The sequence below is a fragment of the Coffea arabica genome, chromosome 5e (genome assembly GCF_036785885.1).
Source record: "Coffea arabica cultivar ET-39 chromosome 5e, Coffea Arabica ET-39 HiFi, whole genome shotgun sequence".
Classification (NCBI taxonomy): Eukaryota; Viridiplantae; Streptophyta; class Magnoliopsida; order Gentianales; family Rubiaceae; genus Coffea; species Coffea arabica.
This window is the reverse complement of record NC_092318.1, coordinates 449,025-471,904: the sequence shown is the minus strand read 5'-3', so window position 1 is coordinate 471,904 and position 22,880 is coordinate 449,025. Positions and strand designations below refer to the sequence as shown.

The 22,880-nt window shown below is 34.9% G+C and overlaps 1 protein-coding gene across 1 annotated transcript; it reads left to right on the top strand.

Moving 5' to 3' along the window:
- Positions 1-12,673: 12,673 nt before the first annotated feature.
- Positions 12,674-22,572, top strand: LOC113688357 (uncharacterized). Its single transcript, XM_072048163.1, has 6 exons — positions 12,674-12,805; positions 18,259-18,358; positions 18,542-19,420; positions 19,571-19,642; positions 19,729-21,738; positions 21,825-22,572. The coding sequence occupies exons 1-6, from the start codon at positions 12,674-12,676 to the stop codon at positions 22,160-22,162; spliced, it is 3,531 nt and encodes a 1,176-aa protein (XP_071904264.1). The 3' UTR covers positions 22,163-22,572.
- The last annotated feature ends 308 nt before the right edge of the window (positions 22,573-22,880 follow it).

Sequence of the window (22,880 nt, the reverse complement as noted above, 5' to 3'; positions counted from 1 at the left end):
TCTGTGCTTGTTCAATCCTTGGCTCTTTTTCATAAGTTCATCAAATCGATCCAATCTCTTTAGCAGATTTTTGTCAATCAGGGTGGAGGGTTCATCTAATTCAACTTTCGTGTGAAAGACGATATCCAACATGAATAGCTTTATGGCAGGGTGGTAGGGTCCATGAGGGTTAGATGGAATGTTCATGTTGATTTGTATGTAACTTTGGGAAATCTGGTGACTAATTGGGTTGACGAAAATATTGCTTGGGTATGTATGTAGTAAATTGGGGATGGGATAAGTAAATGTGCCTTCAGGTGAACTTATGAGAGGCAGAACGATAGTAGTTTGATGGTGTGACATGTGAGGTAGTGAGTTTTCTAACTCGTGTTAGTTATCTACGACAGGTACATGGTTGTTTTGGACACTGCCAGTGTTGTTCGAGACCAATTGATCAATCATGCACCTCTGTGTTGCCATTTCTGCACTTAACTCATTGAATCTATTTAGCATCTCACTTAATTGAACCCCCAGATTTGTAGCGCCTGATAATGAAATCATTGCAGATATCTCTGATGGTTCAGAATGAAAACTCATATTTTCACGATTTTTCAAGGTTTGACTGCGGGACTGCATAATGATAGAGTTTCTACGGGTAGCTATTTTAAAAAGTACCTGATGGATGAAGAAAAGAAATTGGTTCAGGAGTGCATTTTCTATCAAATTACTGTAATTTATTCAAAAGAAAAAGAAAAAGACTTGAGTTAATAGATATCAAAATATTTCGGATGTATGTCCTATAAGGAAGTTCTTTTTATGTCAGGGGTTGGTCTAACATGATGTAATTCGTTCGGGGTAAAATCTCAATTTCAAATCTGTAAGTGAATATAGAAACCAAAGTAGAAATTCTCATTAAATATTGATAAATTCAATCATTTTTTACAAATTCATTACTGGTTCGACTAATCATTTTTATAAAATCCTCATGCCTTACTAAACTAGTACGTTGAAACTCTCTAGAACTTCCTATATTAAATTTCTGAATTCCTTCTTGAATTTTGTCAAATTCATCTAGCACTCTCTCCAACTTTTTCAGTTTTTCTTGTTTCTCTCTTTAATTGCGATCGAGCGTCTTCCAAGGCATGGTCGACCGCTATAAGCTGTAATTGATGGTTCTCTAATTCCTTTTTTAAATTCTCTATCTGCTCTTCAGGACTGGCGGGAGTAGACTGTGATCTCTCTCTTCCTAGTTCTACTATCAGCTTGATCCATTCATCATATTTCGAAATGATCTTAGGTTCCAATTTGTTTACTTGATCCAAGTGCAGGTTCTCTAAACTACGATGATTCCCCTAAGCTTCTCATACCATGCTCTGGCTCTCAGCAATTGTGTTGAATCTGATATTTCCAATTCCTTGTATCATCGGAACTCTTTGTGGATACCCTAATTGCCTCATGACTTATTGCGGAACATATGCGACCAATCCGTTGGTGCTTGCTAGAGGGATAAAACTGTGTTGGGTAATTTTGAAAGCCAGATCCCTAATTTTCGTCCAATACAGAACCCATTGTAGTTTATTTGGCGTCAAGCTATCGAACTATTGAATAAACTGACTCGGAGATACTATTCGGTAATATCTTTTTACCCTTTCTCGGTGTGATTCGATTCAATTCTCTGTTGGGAGACAAAATCCCAAGGGATTGAGCATCTAGATACTCCATTACTCACATTTGAAGTATCAAATTTGATACATAGAAGAACCTTCTTTTCTTTTGACATTCAGTAGCGGCTGTGAAGATGTCGGCAATAATAACAGGTATCAAAATGGGGGTCATTCCATTGACTTCTAAAAAGAGACTCTGAATCATATTAATAGTTGAGAAAGTAATTTTCCATGTCTTTGTAGGAACATTAACAAATTAATCAAAACTAATCCAAATACTTGCACTCGCTTCTCTTCCCATTGTTCCTTACTTATGAAAAAATTAGCGCGACACTGTTCATAGGATTCTCTTTTCCCAAATCGCTTACACAGAAACTCTAACGGGCATGACTTTGCATCCGGATGTTGGTCCATGCTATTTTGTCCCAATCCTAAAAATCTACAAAACTACTCTCTTGTCCCACTAGTCAGATATAACATATGATGACTTTTCCCTAGTACTTGCAATAGCCCTTCTATTTCTTACCAAAGTCGGCATTAGCTCACATTCACCAAATCAAAAAATCGAACCGTCTAGATCCTAATACTCAAGTAAAGCTGGGATAATTGCCATATTTGGTGTCATGTTCAGAAGACTTGGCAAATGCCCCACATATTTGAATAATTTTTTCACCTCGTGTGACATTATTTTTTCAATCGGTTAGTTCTCGAGGTTTCTGATTCAACATTTTGCAAGGAGCCATCTGAGCAGAAATTCACTTTTAGTACCTTACTTCAAGATTTTACCCCTTAGGAAACATAAAATTATAAACATGCAAATCTCATTAGATTAGATATCTAAGACACAAGTTGGCTTATTCCTAACATAGGATCCCCTATACGGCATTCCCTCTATGGTTGATACATGATGACAATTTATTAAAACGTGTAAATATATACAATGCAATAATTGGAATATGACCTAAAAGTGCTCCATTTAAATGTCGGGATAAGCCTAAATGATATGCAATATATATGTATTATTAATGCAATAATAAAAACTTAAACGTGCTTTTTATATAAGACGGTCTTTTCTAAGTGAGTATTATGCTAGGATTCTTATTTTCTAAGATTTGTGAATGCAAGAGAAGAGAAAACAAAGAGAAGTTAGCTCAATTAATAAATAACACATAGCACGTTGGAACAATAAAATGATACAGTAATATAAAAGAAGCAAAAAGGGGTAGAATCCCTGCTCTCGTGTCTAATGTGTCTAATAGGGTAAAGTTGACTCTATCCTAGGCGATTTCTAACATGGATGCATGAGGTTGGACTCACTAATGTATCTAGACTCGATAAGATTTCAGGTTTTCAAGCCTTTAGACCAAGATGTGAAGGGTCATCAATCGCAAAACCTTTAATTGGTGATTTGAATGATCCCTTAGGCATTGCTATGGGTGCAGAGCACACCATCCGCTTATCTAAGGAAATCGATTCTAATCCTACAAGAAAATGTGGGATGGCGCCCACGAGAAAAATAAAATAGAACAAAAGTAATACATGCATGTATGAAGTGCTTCTTTCGAGAGGAGAGATTAAATACCATTAAAATACGTGTGAAAGATCTATGGTAGCTATAGCCCACACCCAACATGCAACGTGCGATAAACATACATAAACATAAGTAAATGAAAGTAAATAAATAAAATATTCATCGCATACACGGATATCGAGAGACGATTACGTGTGCGAAAAACAAAAAACCTTAAAAAGAAAAAGAAAAAGAAAGATGCAGCCTAAACATCCTAATGTGATATATAAAAATGTTAGAAAAAGGAAAAAAAATCGACTAAATCAAGTGTTTGGACTCTCTAAATATCTCCAATGGAGTCGCCAGTTGTCGCACCCCATTTTTTTAAAATCACTTTAATTTTAGGTGTTAGAAAAAATGAATTTTTGATTAATTTTTTATTTGAAAATTTAGTTTTTACTTTAGAGAATAAATAAGGAAAAATGACCTTAAATGGGACTTAAAAGTGTGACAATTTGGGCCCAAAATAATAGTCTAAAAGGGTTTTTAAGAAAAAATAAGAGTCGCCACTTGGTATCGAGTTTAGATGTACCAAATCACCCAAAATATATTTTTTTAAATAAAAAATGAATAAAATCCTTTTTAGACTACTCCAAATCTTTGAAAAACAAAAGAAAAGAGTTCGGGAGTCACGGTTGAAGAAAGGGAAGACAAAGATTTGATAGGATCAAACATAAAGCATCCTTTCAATCTAGCCAAGACTAGTTGCGAGATTTAGTTGAAAATTTTCTTAATCTAGCCTATAAAACTTATCATATTTGAATGTGTCTACATGGATGCAAATCTAGCCCTAATGGATATCGAGATGGTCGAAATATCTTTTCAAAATTTAATTAGTGCAAATTACATTAATTGTGATGACCAAATGATTCTTAGAAGAGGTCACGAATATATAAAAATGAGACTCGAAGAAAAGAATATTTATAATATATAAATATACATAACCTAAAGGAAAGAAATGCAACATAACGGGTACGGGAGACTAAAATTCGTGATTCAATTTTCTTTTTTATAGAAGGGATAAGAGTATGCTAAGGTTAAAAAAGTCACATTCGTTCCTTTCCCATACTTAAAGGGTGACTCTCCTAATCTAATTAATCAAATAAACTAGTATATTTCTAATTTTCTAAATGGAATACAAGTCTAAATGTCATGTTTCGCGCACGTAGGGATAAGGGAGATAATATATAGAGGAAATATCATGTAAGATAAGAAAGTATCCTATGAATGTCACGTAAAATGTGAATCTAGCACGAAAACGGCATAAAGGGTCTAGTATTAGACTAACCCTTTTCTACAAGTTTTCACTAGTGTTTGACTAGTGAGAAATCGGGGAGAAATGCCACAATTAATGTTGGATTAGTGTGGTGACGTCATGCATTTATTATAACTAAATAAATCATATAAACATAATTAAAGCAAGTAAACACATAAAACACATAGAACATATAATACATAAACATAATATCTAGACGCAAAATTCTAGAAAAAATGAATAAACACATAAACACACGAGCATGCACGCACACAAGCAAATAAACGCAAATAAAAGTCTAACTATTACATTCGGGACCCTAATAACAATCTAAAGGGGGAAGTTTTTAAAAATAATAACCTAACTATTACATTTATCTAACTAATTACATTTTTAACAAATATTAAAACTTATCTATTACATAATCTAGCTAAATACATATCTTGAACGCTTATCTATTACAATTTGGCATTTAAATGCCTCACAAATAATCGTCAAAATTAAATAAAAATAAATAAATTTAAAAATGAATAAAATGAGTAATTAAAGGAAAAAACACTCAAAACATGTAATTACACATAAAAAACACATAGGGCCACATAAGAGAATTTAAAGTAATAAAGAAAGTACCTCCCTTGAAGTGGTGATTAAATGGAGTGAAATTTGTCCTATTTATACTCGAAAAATCAACAAAATGGTCAAAGTACCAATTTAATTAACAAATAAATTATAAAGCAATAGAAATAACCATGAAATCTGCCAATTAAAACATTTAAATGAAGTATAATTAACAATTAAAGAACATAGACAACTTATACTATTAGGGACCTAATTACAAAAATTAAAAATTTTTTTGAGGCAAATTATAATTATTATCAGAATTAGAGGTCAAAATCAAAGAAATATAAAGTTTAGAGATCAAATTGCAATTAAATTAGAGACCTAATTGAAAGAAATCCAAAGTTTTTGGAGCCATAGTAACATTACTCAAAAGCATAGAGACTAATCTGCAGAAACGTTTTCTGGTTTCTTGACTTGGGCCACTTTTCTTTCTTCTTGGGCCAAAAGTCTCTCAAGCCCAGTAAATAGCCTTAAGAAAATATGCAGGCCTGTCTATCTTTTTTATCACTTAAACCCAACCAAAAATGCATTGGCTTTGGTCTCCAGGCCCAAGTCAAACCCAATCAGAAATAACTAAAATCACTTCCTAAAAACCCAAACAAAATAATCAAATCCAATTCTCCTCTATATTTCCAAAACCCAACAAATCAATAAGTCAACTAAAATGATTAAATTCTAATTATACTCTAAATCTCATAAATCATTTGCTGAACAAAACATGTTAAAATATGAAAGAAAAAGGGATTAAACTTAAAAGGGGCAAAATTGATTTAGTTTTCCAGATTTTGGGCCACAATAGAATTATGTAAAAACTAAGGGGTCAAAAATGCAATTTCGGAAATTTCCATGCATTCTTCCTTGGTGCATTCGTCTGCAACTTTTGTGGGTTTTCATATAGCATTTCGCATGGCCAAGAACTAAAGATTCGGACTCAAAAAACATGAACCAATGCGACCCAAGATTCACCAAACAAAGTTTAACATAACACTGTACAAGGAAATCTGATCTAATGATCCACAAAATAAAGAGGAAAATTTCTAGAAAAAAGAACGAGGAGGAAACAGGTTCTGCAAAAGAATTTTGACAAGTTTGATGTAAATCTAAGTTTAGATGAAGCGGAAGAAGATGAAATACCTCAGCTTTAACAACTTAAAAGGTCGAAACAACGCGTCAAACTGTGAGGAAGAAGGCTCCAAGCACTTATCGCAGGCGATGCAAGAATTTTGACTCTCACAGGTTCAAGCTCGGATTCAAGGTGATTAGAATGTTCATTTTGGAAAGTTTCCTAAATAAAAGTTCTTCGGTTAAGGTGGTAGATGATCCAACAAGAAAAATCTCCTCAAAAGGAGTTGTAACGAAGGAGAAAACTAAGCTTGAAGATAGCTAATCGGCCAACCTGGTCAAGCAAATTTTTTGCAGAAATTTTTTTTCCTTTTCTCCTCCTGTTTTCTCTCTTTCCTCCCTGTTCTTCTTTTTCCGCCGCCTCCTTTTTCTATTTCTTTTTAGGGCTGCATTTTTAAACCTTTTATATGAAACAAAACCTCCCCCTCAACCCTAGCATCAAAGGTGCAGATTAGCTACATTTTTTGTAGTATTTTTTTGGGTCATTTGATCAATCTTTCAGGTGCCAAAACATAAGGTTAGTTGTCCAGTACCTGTTTAGACGCGGAATGCAAGGAAATCAGGAGCAAAAATGAATTAAAATTGCTCCAAACGTTGCCAGCTGCATCTTGTACTGCTTATGGGTACAAGATAAAGAAGAAAAGCTCTGCGCGTAGGGGTGAGCAAACGGTGCATATTCGATAATTCGGTTATATGAATTCGTAAATTCGATTATTAGACTTACAAAAATCTAAACCGCTTTCAAATTCAAATTGGAGATACCTGAATTTATTCAATTCCGAATTTGAATTCGGAAATAGCAATGAATTCGGGTTATTTTAAAAAAAATTTGCTGAATCCTTTAATTGCAGTTTCCGGCCTAATTAAAATAATAAGTATTATAGTTATACTTAAATATAGTTATGTATTATACCTATACTTATTAATTATTATCTAATTCTAGTCATGTATAAAATAATAAGTATTATAGTTATGTTATGTATTGTTGTATATTTGTATTATTATAGTCATATAACAATTAACAAATACTAAAATAGTATATTGTATATCATTATATATTATTGTTATCATAAGTACATGATAATACCATATACTAACTATTATTAATAGCATTTACCTATATAATATAATAATATATTAGTAGTATATACTAATACTAAACCAATTCTTTATAAACGAATTCGAAATCGGTTATTACCAAGTTCATAATCTCATTACCTATTTCATACCATATTAGAATTCGGTGAATTCGGTAAATACCGCTTTTGTACCAAATTATCAAATACCCGATTTTAAATTACCAAATTGAATTTGAATTCGGGTATGAATTCGGTACGTACCGAATTTGCTCACCCTTATCTGCGTGCGTGGCAAGCACGCCCACGTGAAGCAGCAAAAAATTTTTTTTTAACAAAATCTGATTTTCATTTTCTGTTTTCTTTTCTTTTCTTTCTAATTTTCTAAAAAATGAAAATGATAAAAATATCATGAAATGAAAAGGAATAAATGGATAAATAAAAAAAACAAAACAAAACAATAATAATAAATAAATAAATAAAAATGAATGCAAATTTTGGTGTCTCCAACATTAAGAAGAAGAGCTCTGCACGCGTGGAGCAGCAAATTATTATTATTTTTTTTGCAAAATCTGATTTTCATTTTCTATTTTTTTCTTTTCTTTTCTTTCTAATTTTCTAAAAAATGAAAATGATAAAAATATCATGAAATGAAAAGGAATAAATGGATAAATAAAACAAACTAATAATAATAAATAAATAAATAAAAATGAATGCAAATTTTGGTGTCTACAGCCATGTGATGAATTTCCAACCTTATTTGCAAAGAAATGAGAATTCCATTAATGCACCACTTCAAATGGCAAAATCAAAATAAAACAACTGAGTAAAAACTTGCAACGATCAGGAAGTAAGCATGCAAATCAAGGGAAAAAGGGAAAGTGATGAAGCATATGTAACCATACAATGTTCAAGGGATAAAAACATGAAATGAGATTGTCTTCGCTAATCAAGTATATGCATTAGTATCCAGAGCAAAGGAAATCTAATTTCACAAAATAAGCCCATCATCATGAACAAAGTAAGTTCTATTTATAAAGTTTGTCATCAATGATCAAGTCCCCTCAAGCACAAAAGTAATCTCAAAATGGAAGCAAACACACCAAGTCAAAATATAAATAACCTTCTTGAGAACTCATGAAATGCTAAAAACCATTGAACCACAAAGATTAAAAATACATTTATGAATTTCATCAATTAAGGCCATCTTCAATTCACCTCTTCTTTTAGAATTACCTAAGAATTCAAGAAATAATTCAACCAAGCACCTTTTCATTCATTAGGTAATCTAAATTACTCACATGAAATTCATAAACTCTCACAAAAGCTAATTAAAATGCTACATTGGCCACTTAATATGCAACTTTATTATCAAGCCAAATTAAGCATAGAATTAGCTAAAATTCACCAAATGAATACAATAAACACAACCCTCAAGATTTATTTATCACTAACAATCACCAATAGCATCAATAAGCTCAAATAAATATATCTAACTTCACATATTAAAAATTGCCTAAAAATAGAAAATATTCAACAATGGCAAAGTTTAAATGCTAAAGTTAGGTGAAGATTTGCTACCTCAAAATGGTTTGGTGATGATTAGAGCTGAAAATGATGTGAAAACCCCTCAAGAAACTCACTCCAATTTGGCCACAATTGCAAAATATGAAAAGATGAAACCCTAGCCTAGCTACTTGAATCTTTAATTCAAATTTGGAGATGTTTTTGAAAGAATTAAACCATGAAAACCACTCTAGAGGATAAGAGGAGTGTTTTGGTGAAGTTAGTTTGAAGATTTGATGGTGAAAAGAGGAATTTTGGTGAGTAGTGTATGTTTTAGGTATGAGTGTGTATGTGGAGTTGAAGGAGGAAGAGAGGGAAGAATGAGGACAAGTGAACCGAGCCTTTGTTTTTTAATTATTTCTGAAAGGATCCGAGGTCAGATCATGATGATTGAACTCGGATCAAAAAGCTCAAATTCGTTCTCTGATTGCAGAAGTAGATCCGAGCTCGGATCCATTGAATCTGCACTTATTGCAGAATTTTCGGTAATTTTCAAGTTGACCCCAATTCGAAACACACTCTCCAATTTGTGCTCTACAATGAAATGTTCAACAATTTAATACTTCACGCACATGGAAAGTGACTTAAACATGAATCTCAACACCTTAAAACAAATAAAAAACATGTAGAATGCAAATTAAGGGTTGAGGTTCTTGGATCAAATAGTCCCCTCGACACTTTCAATGCACATTGGTGCTCAAATGGTCAAAAGAGTATAAATAGGTCATGAACACATTTAAACACTTGAATTCACTTCAACTTCATGTAAATGACTAACTTAACCTCATATCATGAAATTAAGCATTGTAGACTCAAAAATGAAGGTTAAGCTTCCCTTTTTCATGTCGGTCTCCATTCCTTGTAAACTCTTTTGCACTTGAAATAATTTGCATGGCTTCTTGTCATTGTTACCTACAAAACACACAAAAATACTAATCAAATAATTAAAACCTACTGAAAAACTAAAAATCATTGGGTTGCCTCCTAATAAGCGCTTCTTTATAGTTTTTAACTTGACTATATCACCTCATTTTTCAAGGAGGTTTTGTTAACGAATAATCCACCATTATAGGTCATGGTGGATCATTAAAAGCTGGCTTGATAGCAAAAGCCACACAATCAAATGATATGAGAGGTGGTAGTAGTTTACCTATCTCAAGTGATTTATAGAGATTACCTTGAATGTGTATCACTTGAGAACTCACCAAAGGAGATGTCATGAGAGTGTCTTGGACAATAATACCTTTAAAACCTATACTTTCAACACATTCCTCAAGAGGGGTGAATAATGAGGCATTAATACTCATTTCTTGAGGTTCAAAGTTAGTTCCAAAGATATTATCTTGTGAAATGGACATTTCCTCATTGAAACTCAAATTAGATTCATCATTTTCATCAAAATGCAGTCCATTTTCGCATACAACATTCCCATCATTTATGCTAGGGTCATTTTGTATTTCATTAGAAAATATAACTTCACACAAGTCATGCAATTGGGCTTGAACCCTACTAAAGTAAGAAACTAATTCATTTAACATTTCCTCAACCTTATTAAAACGATCGGAGGTTGCATTAGCTAACTTTTCTATAGCTAAATCAAGCTAATTAAAAAATTCTTCTATGGCTAGCTCCCAAGATGAATTAGAATCATCAGCTAATGATTCACTTTCTAATTCCCAAGGTAAAGATGCATTAGCTAACCTTTCTATTGCTAATTTCCAAGATGGCTTAGATTCATATTGGACAAATTTGGGTTGATAATATTATATAAACAAGGAGAAGCATTATAAGTACATTGATTATCCCTACCATAAGCATAAGAATTGCCCCAATTAGGACCATATTGATCAAAATAAGTATTGCAATGCCCAGTTTCATCAAAATAATCCACATTTTGTACTTGCCTACATATATGAGTAGTATAATAACCTCCACACAATTCATAAATCACATGATAAGAATTGAAAGCATTAACATTTCTCTTTTGTTCAATCTCATGCATAATGGTGTCCAATTGAACTTTTAACGTTACAACATCAAGTTTAGCTTTTACGTTCTTTAAACCATCTTCAAATGACATACCTTCGGTAAATCACATGAATCTAGCTTTTTGCCACTTCACCCAAGATAGCCGCTCGATAAAAACGTAAGACAAGTTACTAAAAGCTATCTGTAAGACTAAAACTACTTGTCTTTTACACCTTTGCGGCCCACGAGAAAATAGCAGCTTTCAAGATTCCCTAATTCCCCGCAACCTCTAAGGATGGAATCAGACTCCTACTAAAAGAACATTCCCCACTTTGTCTACCAATCCTGCGGGGTCCGGCTTTGTAGGCTATTGCCCCCTAATTTTCCTTCTTATTGGCTGTTACCAAATTCGCTGGAAATTGTTGCCTTTTTGTTTTGACGCACTTCCAGCAGCATCCAGCAGGAATAAAGGTAAGTTTAGTTAATTAGTCCCACGGTCCATCTTTGAGGAGTCTCTCTACAGTTTCTAGCGTGGGTACGCCCTGAAATAAAAGTCTTCTAGAAATCTGCCTCGATAGACCACTTTTTACACCAACCACCTACAATTTACACAAATATCAAATATGAGCAAAGCCTTGATACTTAGCATAATAAGTAGCCAAAATTATGACCAAATAATAGCATATTAGGTGCCCAATTATTGCTCTATCAAGTCACTCTTGTCACATGAGGTCCAACCCTCCATCTTTGCTCCTCAAATTTTCATCCAAATCTAACTACAAATACAAGATGGATAAACTACACTAACTACTCTATACTACCTTAACTAATGAACTAAGAAAATTCTAGTGAAGACTACATTGTTGGTGAGTTTCTCTAGTCTTCCCAAAGTTGTGAAAATGTCCTCCAAGGCCACTATTTATAGATGAATGCAAGCTCAAGGTGAGTTGTTAAAGTTGATGTAAATTGCTCCTTGGAATCACCAAAAGATGCTTCTTGAATTCTCTATACTTGCTTGCTCAGTTCCAACCGGATTTCTTGTCAAATAAATTGGTCAAAAAGCTTGGGGCAAAAAACTTGAGCGGCCATTAAACTATTGTCAGGATCATGTTTTGGTCATCAAACTATTTTTCGTCAATAATTGACCACTAAACAACTTAATCAGTAAATTCGTACCCATTTCATCGGTAATGGCTCTTAATTTCTGAATTAGCATTACACGTGGCAAACCACAGGGGCAATTTTGTCCAACAATTTATTGACCGTTTACTTATATTAAACCCATCAACTGAAAAGAAAAAAAAAAGCTGTACACGTCAAGGGTGCATGGATCACTAAGTATACGAAAACCCGCAATTTACATCATCACATTTCACAAAAGCAAATCCAACCAATCTCCCAAACCTCACTCCAGACCCAGAGTCATTATAGTTGGAATTCTCAAAATGCCCCATCCCGGCCACCACTCTTTTTCTTTCCCTTCATGCTTCCGTACCGCCGCCGCCGCCAAGACGGTCCTTTCTGCCAATCCTAATCTCACCACCTCCCTCTATCAAACTCAACAAGGCCTCTTTGGCCTTACCTGGTCCAAAGGCCCATTCGACACTTGTTCCCTCCACATCTACCTCCTCCTCGACAACCACCACCTTTCTTTTCCACCGTCCCCTTCCTTCCACCTTCAATTCAATCCGTGCTTTACCTTCTGGAAGAAACGAGGATCCAAAACACTTGTTGGTCTTCCAAATACTAGCTCTACTATTGCTCGAGTGTTCTGGGTCTTTCTCGGGCCAAATTCGGATCGAGACCCAACCCCGCATCCGGTTATTATGTCGCAATTTTCATCGGGGGAGAAATGACGCTCCTTGTTGGGGAGGAGCTGCTACTGCTATGCCAACTCCCAAGGAGCATCGCCGGAAGCGGAGGAGGCGCTGCCAGTGCTAGGCCAACTCCTAAGGAGACGGCGGCTGCCGAGATTAGAAACCAGGTAATGGTTTTGAGAAGAGAGCACGTTTATGCCAACAAGAAAAGATTACATTACACCACCAAAGCTAATATTGGAGGCGGCTAACAAGAAGTAGATGTATCGATTGATTATTGGGCTATCGGAGGTGAAGGTGGCCCCACATTGTGCTTTTTTTCTTTTCAGTTGATGGGTTTAATGTAAGTGAACGGTCAGTAAATTGTTGGACAAAATTGCCCCTATGATTTGCCACGTGTAATGCTAATTTCAGAAATTAAGAGCTATTACCGACGAAATGGGCACGGGTTTACTGATTAAGTTGTTTAGTGGTCAATTATTGACGAAAAATAGTTCGATGGCCAAAACATGATCCTGACAATAGTTTAATGGCCGCTCATGTTTTTTGCCCAAAAGCTTGTGTGAACAGAGTACAATTTCCAGAACAAGTTGTAGAGCCGCAATTGGGGATCTAAGGGTAAGATCCATGGTTGGATCACGCAAAATACCTCTTGGATCTCATTTTGTTCATTTTTATCATCACTACACATTAGGATCCGAGGCCTGTAACATAGGGATTCGAGCTCGGATCCTGCTTTCGGATGTAGCCTCTGATTACAGAAGTTTATCCGAGGTCGGGTTTAGTACAGATCCGAACTCTGATTTACTTGCTCTGTTTTTCCCAACTTCCACTAATCATTTCTTGATAATGGAGGCTGAACTAACTCTTGTGCAAAACATGAAAGTTGTAGACCTTTGAGTTAGCTTTCCAATGCACAAAGAATCATCCAATTTGAAGCTCTGTGGACCAATAAATGACCAAAATACCCTCAACTGGTCAGGACTCTATTTCACCTTTTGACAATGAAAATGTACTTCTATATTTCGACATTTTGACAATGAAAATGACTGAACCAGACTTTGATATCTCATACAAAATGTAGATCTATCTCTTAGCTTCAAAATGGTATAAGAATAATCTCAATCCGATGCTTGTAGCCCAAGGTATTGTCGAAATACCATAAAGTGTCAAAACTGTGAAACTTGATTCCTTTTATTCTTGATTGCATTTCCTCTTTTGCACTTCATATTCTCTTTTTATCACTTCAAACTATCATCAATCATCTAATTATCTTCTCAAATCACTCCAATTGATGATTGAATCATTAAACTTACAAAAACATGAAGTTTTCACCATAAAAATCCATTGAAATGCAATTTTTACCACTTAAACCACAAAATGCATATTTTCACTAGAATCCTAACTAATTAGCTATAAAAGTAGTTAAAACACACTAAAACTTACTAATAAAATACACTTAAAAACATGTATCGGTGATCAAGGTATGACCGTTAACACGTGATGACAATCAATTTCTTCTTACTGTATCGGTGATCAAGGTATGACCGTTAATCACTTCTTTAATCAAGAAAAAATCCTAGGTACAATCTTAGAGTGCAATTTTTCAATTGAATTAAGAGTTAGAGAAGGCCTATTCTAACCAAATAACACGCTATGAGGATTATTTTAAGTTAACCCATATGTTTTCCTGACACAAATCCAATCATGTCAGTCATTACTAATTTAAAGCAATTAAACAGTTACGGATTTAATTGCTCTAACTGGTTTTAGGTTATTAGATTAAATTAAATATCGGGCGCCCTTAATATTCAAATAAAATAATAACTATAAGAAATTAAATCAGAGAACATACGAATACCAGTAAATAAAAAGAAATAAAAATAATAATGAATTCGATCTCACAATTTTAGATGAACCAAATCTTACACTGTTTCTTAACTAGAAAAGAAGGGTTTAGCTCATCTCCATGGAAAAAGCCGCTCGCGAAATATTGGAGTTTATTCCTGCGGCCATTCTCCAAAGAGTGCGATGAAGTATTGGAAATAAGAAGAAAAGAAAAAAAAACGTCTGTTTTTTCCTTGCAACCAAGGAGAAAAAGAAGTCCTAATGCTATTGTTTCAGACTTCTTGTTTCTTTATTCCTATCAAAAAACTACTTTCCTGAACCAAAGAAAACTCTTACTTGTCAGATAGATTAGTCTCCTAATAAGAATAAGAAACTATTTAGTTGATAAAGAGTCTTTTCCATGGCTCTAATCCAAGACTAGAAGGCACGCACCAACTCCCAAGTTCCTGGACTTGTAGAATTACATTTTGATGCTCCCACGCCGAACATCAAGTCTAGTGAAAAATCAAGTCTTTAAACCCTTTATGCTCCAAATCCCTGCAACTGCACAAATTACTAAAAATAAGAGGAATCCACGAATTAATATAATATTTGATAAAATAAAAGGAAAAAATAATTATAAAATTAATGACAAAATTGCAACCTATTAAATAGTGATAGGAATATCATGCAGTTGCACGATCTTATCTGTGTAAAGTTTATTAAACTTCTCGATACCCATACTAGGTTTAATAGGCAAACAGTGAGCCAATTTTGTTAACCTATTCGGAATAACCCAGATGCCATGATATCCAAATAAGGCTGAAAAATCCTGCTCACAGGTCCATCAAAGTAGTTGGAGCATTGGTAAGCCCAAATGGCGTTACTACAAACTCATAATGGCCGTGTCTAGTTCTAAATGGTATCTTTGGAATATCCTGAGCTCTTATCTTTAGCTAATGATAGCCATACCGAAGATTAATTTTGGTGATATATTTTCCTCCCCTTAGACAATCAAACAGATCATCAATTCTAGGTAAGGGATATTTAGTTTTCACTGTCATCTTATTTAGCTCCCAATAGTCAATACAAAGTCGCAAAGTACCATTGTTTTTCTTCACAAGTAATACTAGAGCTTCCTAAGGTGATACACTCAGCCTGATAAAATTCTTTTCTAGCAATTCCTGTGGTTGTTTTTTCAGTTCCTTCATCTCCACTAAAGCCATCGTGTAAGAGGTTTTAGATATTAATAGTTTAGGAAAGGAAAGAAACGTGAAGGGAGTAAAGTGTTTGGTTGGCTGGTTTTTCACTTGATTAGTACTTCGAAACCAAAGTGAAGTCGGGGGGGGGGGGGGGGGGGGGGGGGGTTCGGACTCTTTGCGAGAAAAGGAAGAAAACGACGGCCTCAACTATTCTTTGGTTCTCTCCCGTAGCCAGATTTCTTTCATTTTTTTCTATACTTCTGCGCTAGAGATTTTCTACGCGATGAACAGTTAATTTTCTTTTCTAATCAAGGAATAACAAAGGATTTGATTTATCTACATCTGTGAGACCTAATTATTTTTATTAATTTCTTTTATTCATTAGTATTCGTATGTTTTCTGATTTAATTTCTTATGGTCGTTTTGTTGTTTGGATATTATGGGCGCCTGATATTTAATTCAATTTGTCAAACTATTGTCAGTTAGGACAGTTAAATCCATGATTGTTTAATTGTTTTAAATTAATGGCGACTAATGTGATTGATTTCATGTTAGGGAGACATATGTTCTAATTTAAATAAACCCTGGTAGTTTGTTTATTGATTAAAATAGGACTTTTCTAGTTTCTAATACAATCAAGAAATTAAATTCTACTGGCTTACCTAGGGTTATTTTTTGGTTAGGGAAGTAGTTAACGGGCGTACTTTAACTATCGAGACGGTAAGGAAAAGTTGATTATCATCGCTTATTTAGCAACTATAACCTGTTTATTAATGAATAGATGAAATAATTCTTACATCGATGATCAGTTGTATGAACCATTTCCAAAATTTATATCTTTGCTAGAGCTCATTTATCCTTGATTCGAATTTAATTTGCTTTAGTTTAGTTATTTTTAATTTCATGATTATTTATTTTTAATTTCAATTTTCCACAACCCCCAACTAATTTTCACTTGAAAAGAAATAAATTTCCTTTAATTCTTGTGGAGACGATCCTACTTGCCGTTATACTGATCATTTATATTTTGTCGTAAGTAAAATTTTATTATTGCACAGACTCGACAATTGTCAACAACCATTTACCAAAGCAACTAGAACAGTGCCCGCCACAACTACATTAGTAGGATGGGTTTCTTCTCCTGTCAAAGCATGCAATCTTGCTTGCACTTTGGTCCTCTGGCCTACCTGAGACCAAATCGAGTCATGTTTTCCCCTTGCTGGCCACGATCATAACATGCACCATGGGTGGCACCCTGCTGAAAATTGCCTTTCTTTGCTTGTTTGTTTGAGCCTTGGCTTTCTTGAAGACCAATAGGTCCACATCTCTTTTCTACACCCTTGACTTCCTTCTTGCAAAGCTCGCTCTCCACTTCAAGTGTCCTTTCAACTGTATTACCAAAACTAGCCAATTTCTTGCAGATAAATTACAGATTTTAATTCAATTACTATTTACACATCTAATATTTTTCTTTCCCAATTTCACCAGTTCTTTTTTTTTTTTTAATCTGAATTAAAGTAAACGTGAATGACCAAGAGTCACTAGCTGCAAGTCAACGGGTCATTTTAGCCCATAGAGTCACATCTTGAAATATTTTTAACAAAAAGTAGTGGGTTATTTTTTAAATTCAATTGATATGGAAACAAAAAGTAGTGGGTTATTTTTTAACTACTAAAATGACTTGGTGAGACTTGCAACTACGCACTAACTTTTGGTCATGAACGTACTCTTTGGGCATGTTGGAAAATTTTTAAATCCACATAAGTCTAACAAACAAATTAGTTAAAGGCACATAATAACGAAGGGAATATAAGTTGTGAAAAGGAAGGAATGGGAGGCACAAAATTTTTAAATCATATTTCTTTTATTACAAGATTACTCAAACCTTACGTCTTTAATTCACAATCTCATAGTCACTCTTACATCAACCACATCTGATACATTAGCAGTGGCACTTAACCGCCTAATTCGACTTGGCCAAACCGATTAAGAAGAAAGCAATAAACTAATGCACTAATGGCAGGATGTTCACATGGCAACCAACTATTCATCCAATCAAAATTCTTTCTTAAACCCTTAACTCAAAACAAGGTGGTTTATGTTTAATGAATAGCAATCTATTTCAACCAATAAAAACAATTGCATGTATAACTTGGTTTAATTTTTTTCACAGGGCAAGAAATTGGAAAACACTGGTTAGGTAACTTTTGAAATTGTTTATTGGAAAGGTAAATTTTGTTGGAAAAGAAATTGAAAAGGTAACTTTTGAAATTTGCTACTTTATTGGACAAATTAACTTACTAATTTACCTCAGAAACTTACCTATTGCTAAAGAGAGTAAGTTTGATTAAAAAAATATATTGTAAAATTCACTACATAAATGGTAAGATTCAATATTAAAAAAGTTAATTTTTGTTAAGTACTTAAAACTTACTATTTTACAAGACAATCTTATCGATTTAGCTGGAAAAGTTACATGTACCTTTGGATGCATTATTTAATTCACACAAAAGGGACGCAAAAGGCTGTAAACCGTTACAAAAGAAAAGAAAACCAGATGTTCAGATCAACTGTTATTATTTTATATTAAGTTATCTAACGATATCGGTACCACAGCACCATCTGGCATTCAATTGTATGAATATGCAGTCTCAAACTTCTTAACCACTGGAATTCATGGTACGATGGCAGGTTTGACTAAGAGAAAATTCCCAGAAATGTAAATCAGTAAGAAAATTTAATATTAATGCCAAAGGATAGAAGCTGTTTATAAAATAGTGGCACATCACTTGCCGTCTCCATTGCACTTAATCATGGAGAAAATTTTCTATCATTTCCTTCCGGGACTCTTCTTCTTGCTGTATTTCGTTTCAGCTTCCTTAGCCATGACCACAACCAATATTACCACTGATCAAGATGCTCTTCTTGCGTTGAGAGCTCACATCACTTCACAGGACCCTCATCAAATCCTGTTGAAAAACTGGTCTGTTTCTTCCCCTGTATGTCAGTGGGTAGGAGTCACTTGCGGCTCTCGTCACCGTCGAGTAATTGCCTTGGATCTTTCGAATATGAGTCTTAGTGGCATCATACCACCACAGCTGGGAAATATGTCATTTCTGGTTTCCCTTAACATGAGCAGAAATACTTTCCATGGAGAACTGCCGCATGAATTTGCTCGGTTACGCCGGTTGAGAGTGCTTGATTTAGATGTCAACAATCTCAGTGGAGGGTTTCCCGAGTGGTTTGGTTCCATTCATCAACTTCGACTGTTATCTCTGAATAATAACAGTTTCACTGGCCTCATCTCACCTTCCTTGGCTAACGTTTCTAAGCTACAAACGTTAAGTCTGTCATTCAATTATCTCCAGGGAAATATTCCAACAGAGATTTTCAAAATTTCCTCGCTGGAATTGATTTTCTTCCAGGGTAATAGCTTATCTGGTAGCGTTCCAGATGATATGTGTCGCCATCTTCAGAGACTCAAGTGGATTGACCTGTCACGGAACAAGTTAAATGGTCAAATACCATCAAGCATATATAACTGTTCACAACTTCAAGTGCTGTGCCTTTCTTTGAATCACTTCACTGGATTCATACCAAGAGGAATTGGCACTTTGAAGGCACTTGAGCGGCTGTATCTGACCTATAACAGTTTACAAGGTAACATCCTATTTCTGCATGAGCGAAATAATATGAATTATTCCCCCCGCCCCCAAGCAATATATATAAATATATATATATACACACACACTAAATAAAAAAACACTAGTTTAAGTAACTGTCCTAATAAAAGTTTTAAGGAGCAAACTCTTTAAAGGAATGAACTCTTTGTATTCCCTTCCAAATTTGGATGGAATATGTGAATCGTCCTTAATATCTCTATATATTATACTTTTTTTTCAGGTGAAATTCCAAAAGAAATGGGTAATTTAACTGTGCTAAAAATACTTGGCGTTGGTGGCAACCACATAACAGGTAGACTAGGTGATGCTAATTTAGAACCATTCAAAAGTCTTCATATAGAATTTTGTTGTGCTAATGATGGTAACACAATTTGGTAGGTGCAATACCCCAAGAGATCAGTAAGCTATGGAATTTGGAACAACTCGACTTGGAGGGGAATAACTTAACTGGTTTCATTCCCATGCAGATCTTTAATCTGTCACAGATAAGAATACTCTCTCTTACAGGAAACCAACTTTCAGGCAATCTTCCGTCAAAGATGGATAATGGGCTCCCAAATGTAGAAGAGCTTTATCTCAACAGCAACAATTTAGGTGGACCAATACCAGATTCAATCTCAAATTGTTCTAAACTCAAAATATTAGAACTTTCTGCTAACAATTTTACTGGTCCCATTCCACATTACTTTGGGGATCTAAGACACCTAGAATTTCTAGATCTTTCAGGCAACAATTTAATGAGTGACTACTCTTCATCCAATACACAGTTGGGATGGATCAATTCCTTGGCAAATTGCAAACATTTGACAGTACTCGGAGTGGCTGACAATCCAATGACTGGCTTTCTTCCAAATTCTATTGGCAATCTTTCAACTTTGCTTGAACAATTTTATGCATACAATTGCGACTTAAGGGGCAGCATTCCGGATGAAATTGGCAACTTGAGTAGCCTGACCACTTTAAGTATGTACAGTAATCAGTTAAGTGGGATGCTGCCAATTACCATGAAAAATTTGGAAAAGCTGCAAGGGATAGATCTTCAAGATAACAAGTTGAGCAAAACCTCGCTTGATTATCTATGTGTTTTGCAGAACTTGGCTGTACTATATCTGGGAGGAAATCAAATTTCGGGATCTCTTCCAGAGTGCATAGGAAATGTTACTTCTTTGAGATATCTTTACCTAGGTTCCAACCTGTTAAACTCTAGTCTGCCTACCACTATATGGAACCTAAAAGATTTGTTAGAGCTTGACCTCTCTTCAAACTCACTCAGTGGAACTTTACCTCCCGAGATTAGGAACTTAAAGGCAGCAATTTTGATTGATTTGTCAATCAATGAGATCTCAAGTAGTATTCCTAGCTCCATCGGAGATTTGGTGAACTTGCAGAACCTTTCTTTGGCATACAACAGATTGCAAGGATCAATTCCGGAATCAATTGTCACGACTCTGAGCTTGGAATGGTTGGATCTTTCACACAATTATCTCACAGGTGTGATTCCAATGTCATTGTCGAACCTTCGGTATCTTGTACACTTCAATGTGTCTTACAACAATTTAAGTGGCGAAATACCGTCCAGGGGCCCTTTTACAAACTTCACTGGAGAATCCTTCATTTCAAATGAAGCACTCTGTGGAGCACCTAGGTTCCACGTTCCCACATGCCCAGGTATTTCAGGTGGCCGATTGAGGACCAAAAAGCTGCGTAGAACTATATCTGTTGCACTTGGAGCATTTATATCAGTTGCGGTTGCCATATTCCTGGGATTCATTTATCTAAGACGCGCAAAGAAAGAACAAGTTGCCAGTGCAGGAGTTCTATCGTCAGTTGCAACACAGGAAAGAATCTCATATTATAAACTTTTACAAGCAACTGACGGGTATGATGAGAGCAATCTGTTGGGCACAGGAAGTTTTGGATCAGTTTATAAAGGCACCCTTGATGATGGGAGGATTGTTGCTGTTAAAGTGTTTAAACTGCAACAAGAAGGAGCATTCAATAGTTTCGATGCAGAATGTGAAGTATTGCGTAGCCTTCGTCATCGAAATCTGACGAAAGTCATTAGCAGCTGCTCAAACGAAGACTTTAAAGCATTAGTGCTTGAGTTTATGTCCAATGGAAGTCTTGAGAAATGGTTGTATTCCCATAACTATTTTCTCGAAATCAAGCAGAGATTAGACATATTGATTGATGTGGCATGTGCACTGCAATATCTCCACTACGGTCTTTCAACACCAGTGGTTCATTGTGATGTGAAGCCCAGTAATGTCCTACTTGATCAAGATATGGTTGCCCATGTGACTGATTTTGGTGTTGCAAAGTTGCTGGGGCATGAGGACAGCTTTACATACACCAAAACATTAGCCACACTTGGCTATCTTGCTCCAGGTAAAGCTTCTTCTAGTATAGCTACTCTGGTTTTTTGCCTTGTAGTTATTCTTACTGTTTTCATTTTTTTTTTTTTTTGCTTGTAGAGTATGGACTGGAAGGACAAGTATCAACAAAATGCGATGTTTACAGTTTTGGAATCATGATTATGGAAGTCTTTACAAGAAAAAGTCCCAATGACAAAATGTTTGGCGAAAATTTGAGCCTGAAGAGTTGGGTGAGTGATTCTATGCCAGATGGACTGGTTCGTGTTGTAGATGCCAATCTTCTGAAGCCCAATCATGAAAAGTTGGACTGCATTTCATCAATCATGAAAGTGGCTTTGAATTGCACAAAGGAATCTTCAAGGGAGAGAAGCAATGTGCATGAAGTTCTTGCAGATTTGAAGAAGATAAAAATTCAGCTACTGCCATGTTCAAATTAAAAGGAGGTCCATGTGCTTCAAAAATTACTAGTTCCAACTAGTCCAAGCTCTAGTCATATTGCATATAAAGCCACTTTCAGCATGTCCTCGTATGAGCAACTTCCAGCATGGGGTTGGTCCTCTTGTGTTACAAATATCATACTTCAATTTGATAAGGCGACTATAATGAATGTAGTCAGTTTTTTTGGACTTCCAACAACAAACTACGGAAGGCTCATTGGAACGATTTGTAAACTCTGAAACCCAACTTTGTCTACAAGATGACCAGAGACAAGTGCCATGATGAAATAATTGTGACAAAAACAATCATTTCTTGATAGGACCAAGTGCACATAAAGTTTTAAGACAGTGACGATTAGCCTCATAAATCATTAGTGTCATGCAAAGTTTTCTTAAAAAAAAAAAAATAGTTCCATGCTGTCATAATATTACGAGGGTTGTAGAATTCTAGTTGATTGGAGGTGAATTCATGGACGTATTTAATTGATACTATTAGCCAAAGCAACCTGTAATTTCCTTTATTTTAATCTTCCTTGTTCTTTTCATATTTATTTTTTGGGACCGACTTCATGTATAATCTGATTTTCGAGGAGAAACAGCAAACAAGAAACTGCCGTCAGAATATCTACTTCTTTAAATTAATCTTTTATACACTGTGAGTGTAAAAAAAACAATCCTTAACTTATTGTTGTTAAATAAAATATCTTCTTCGACTAAC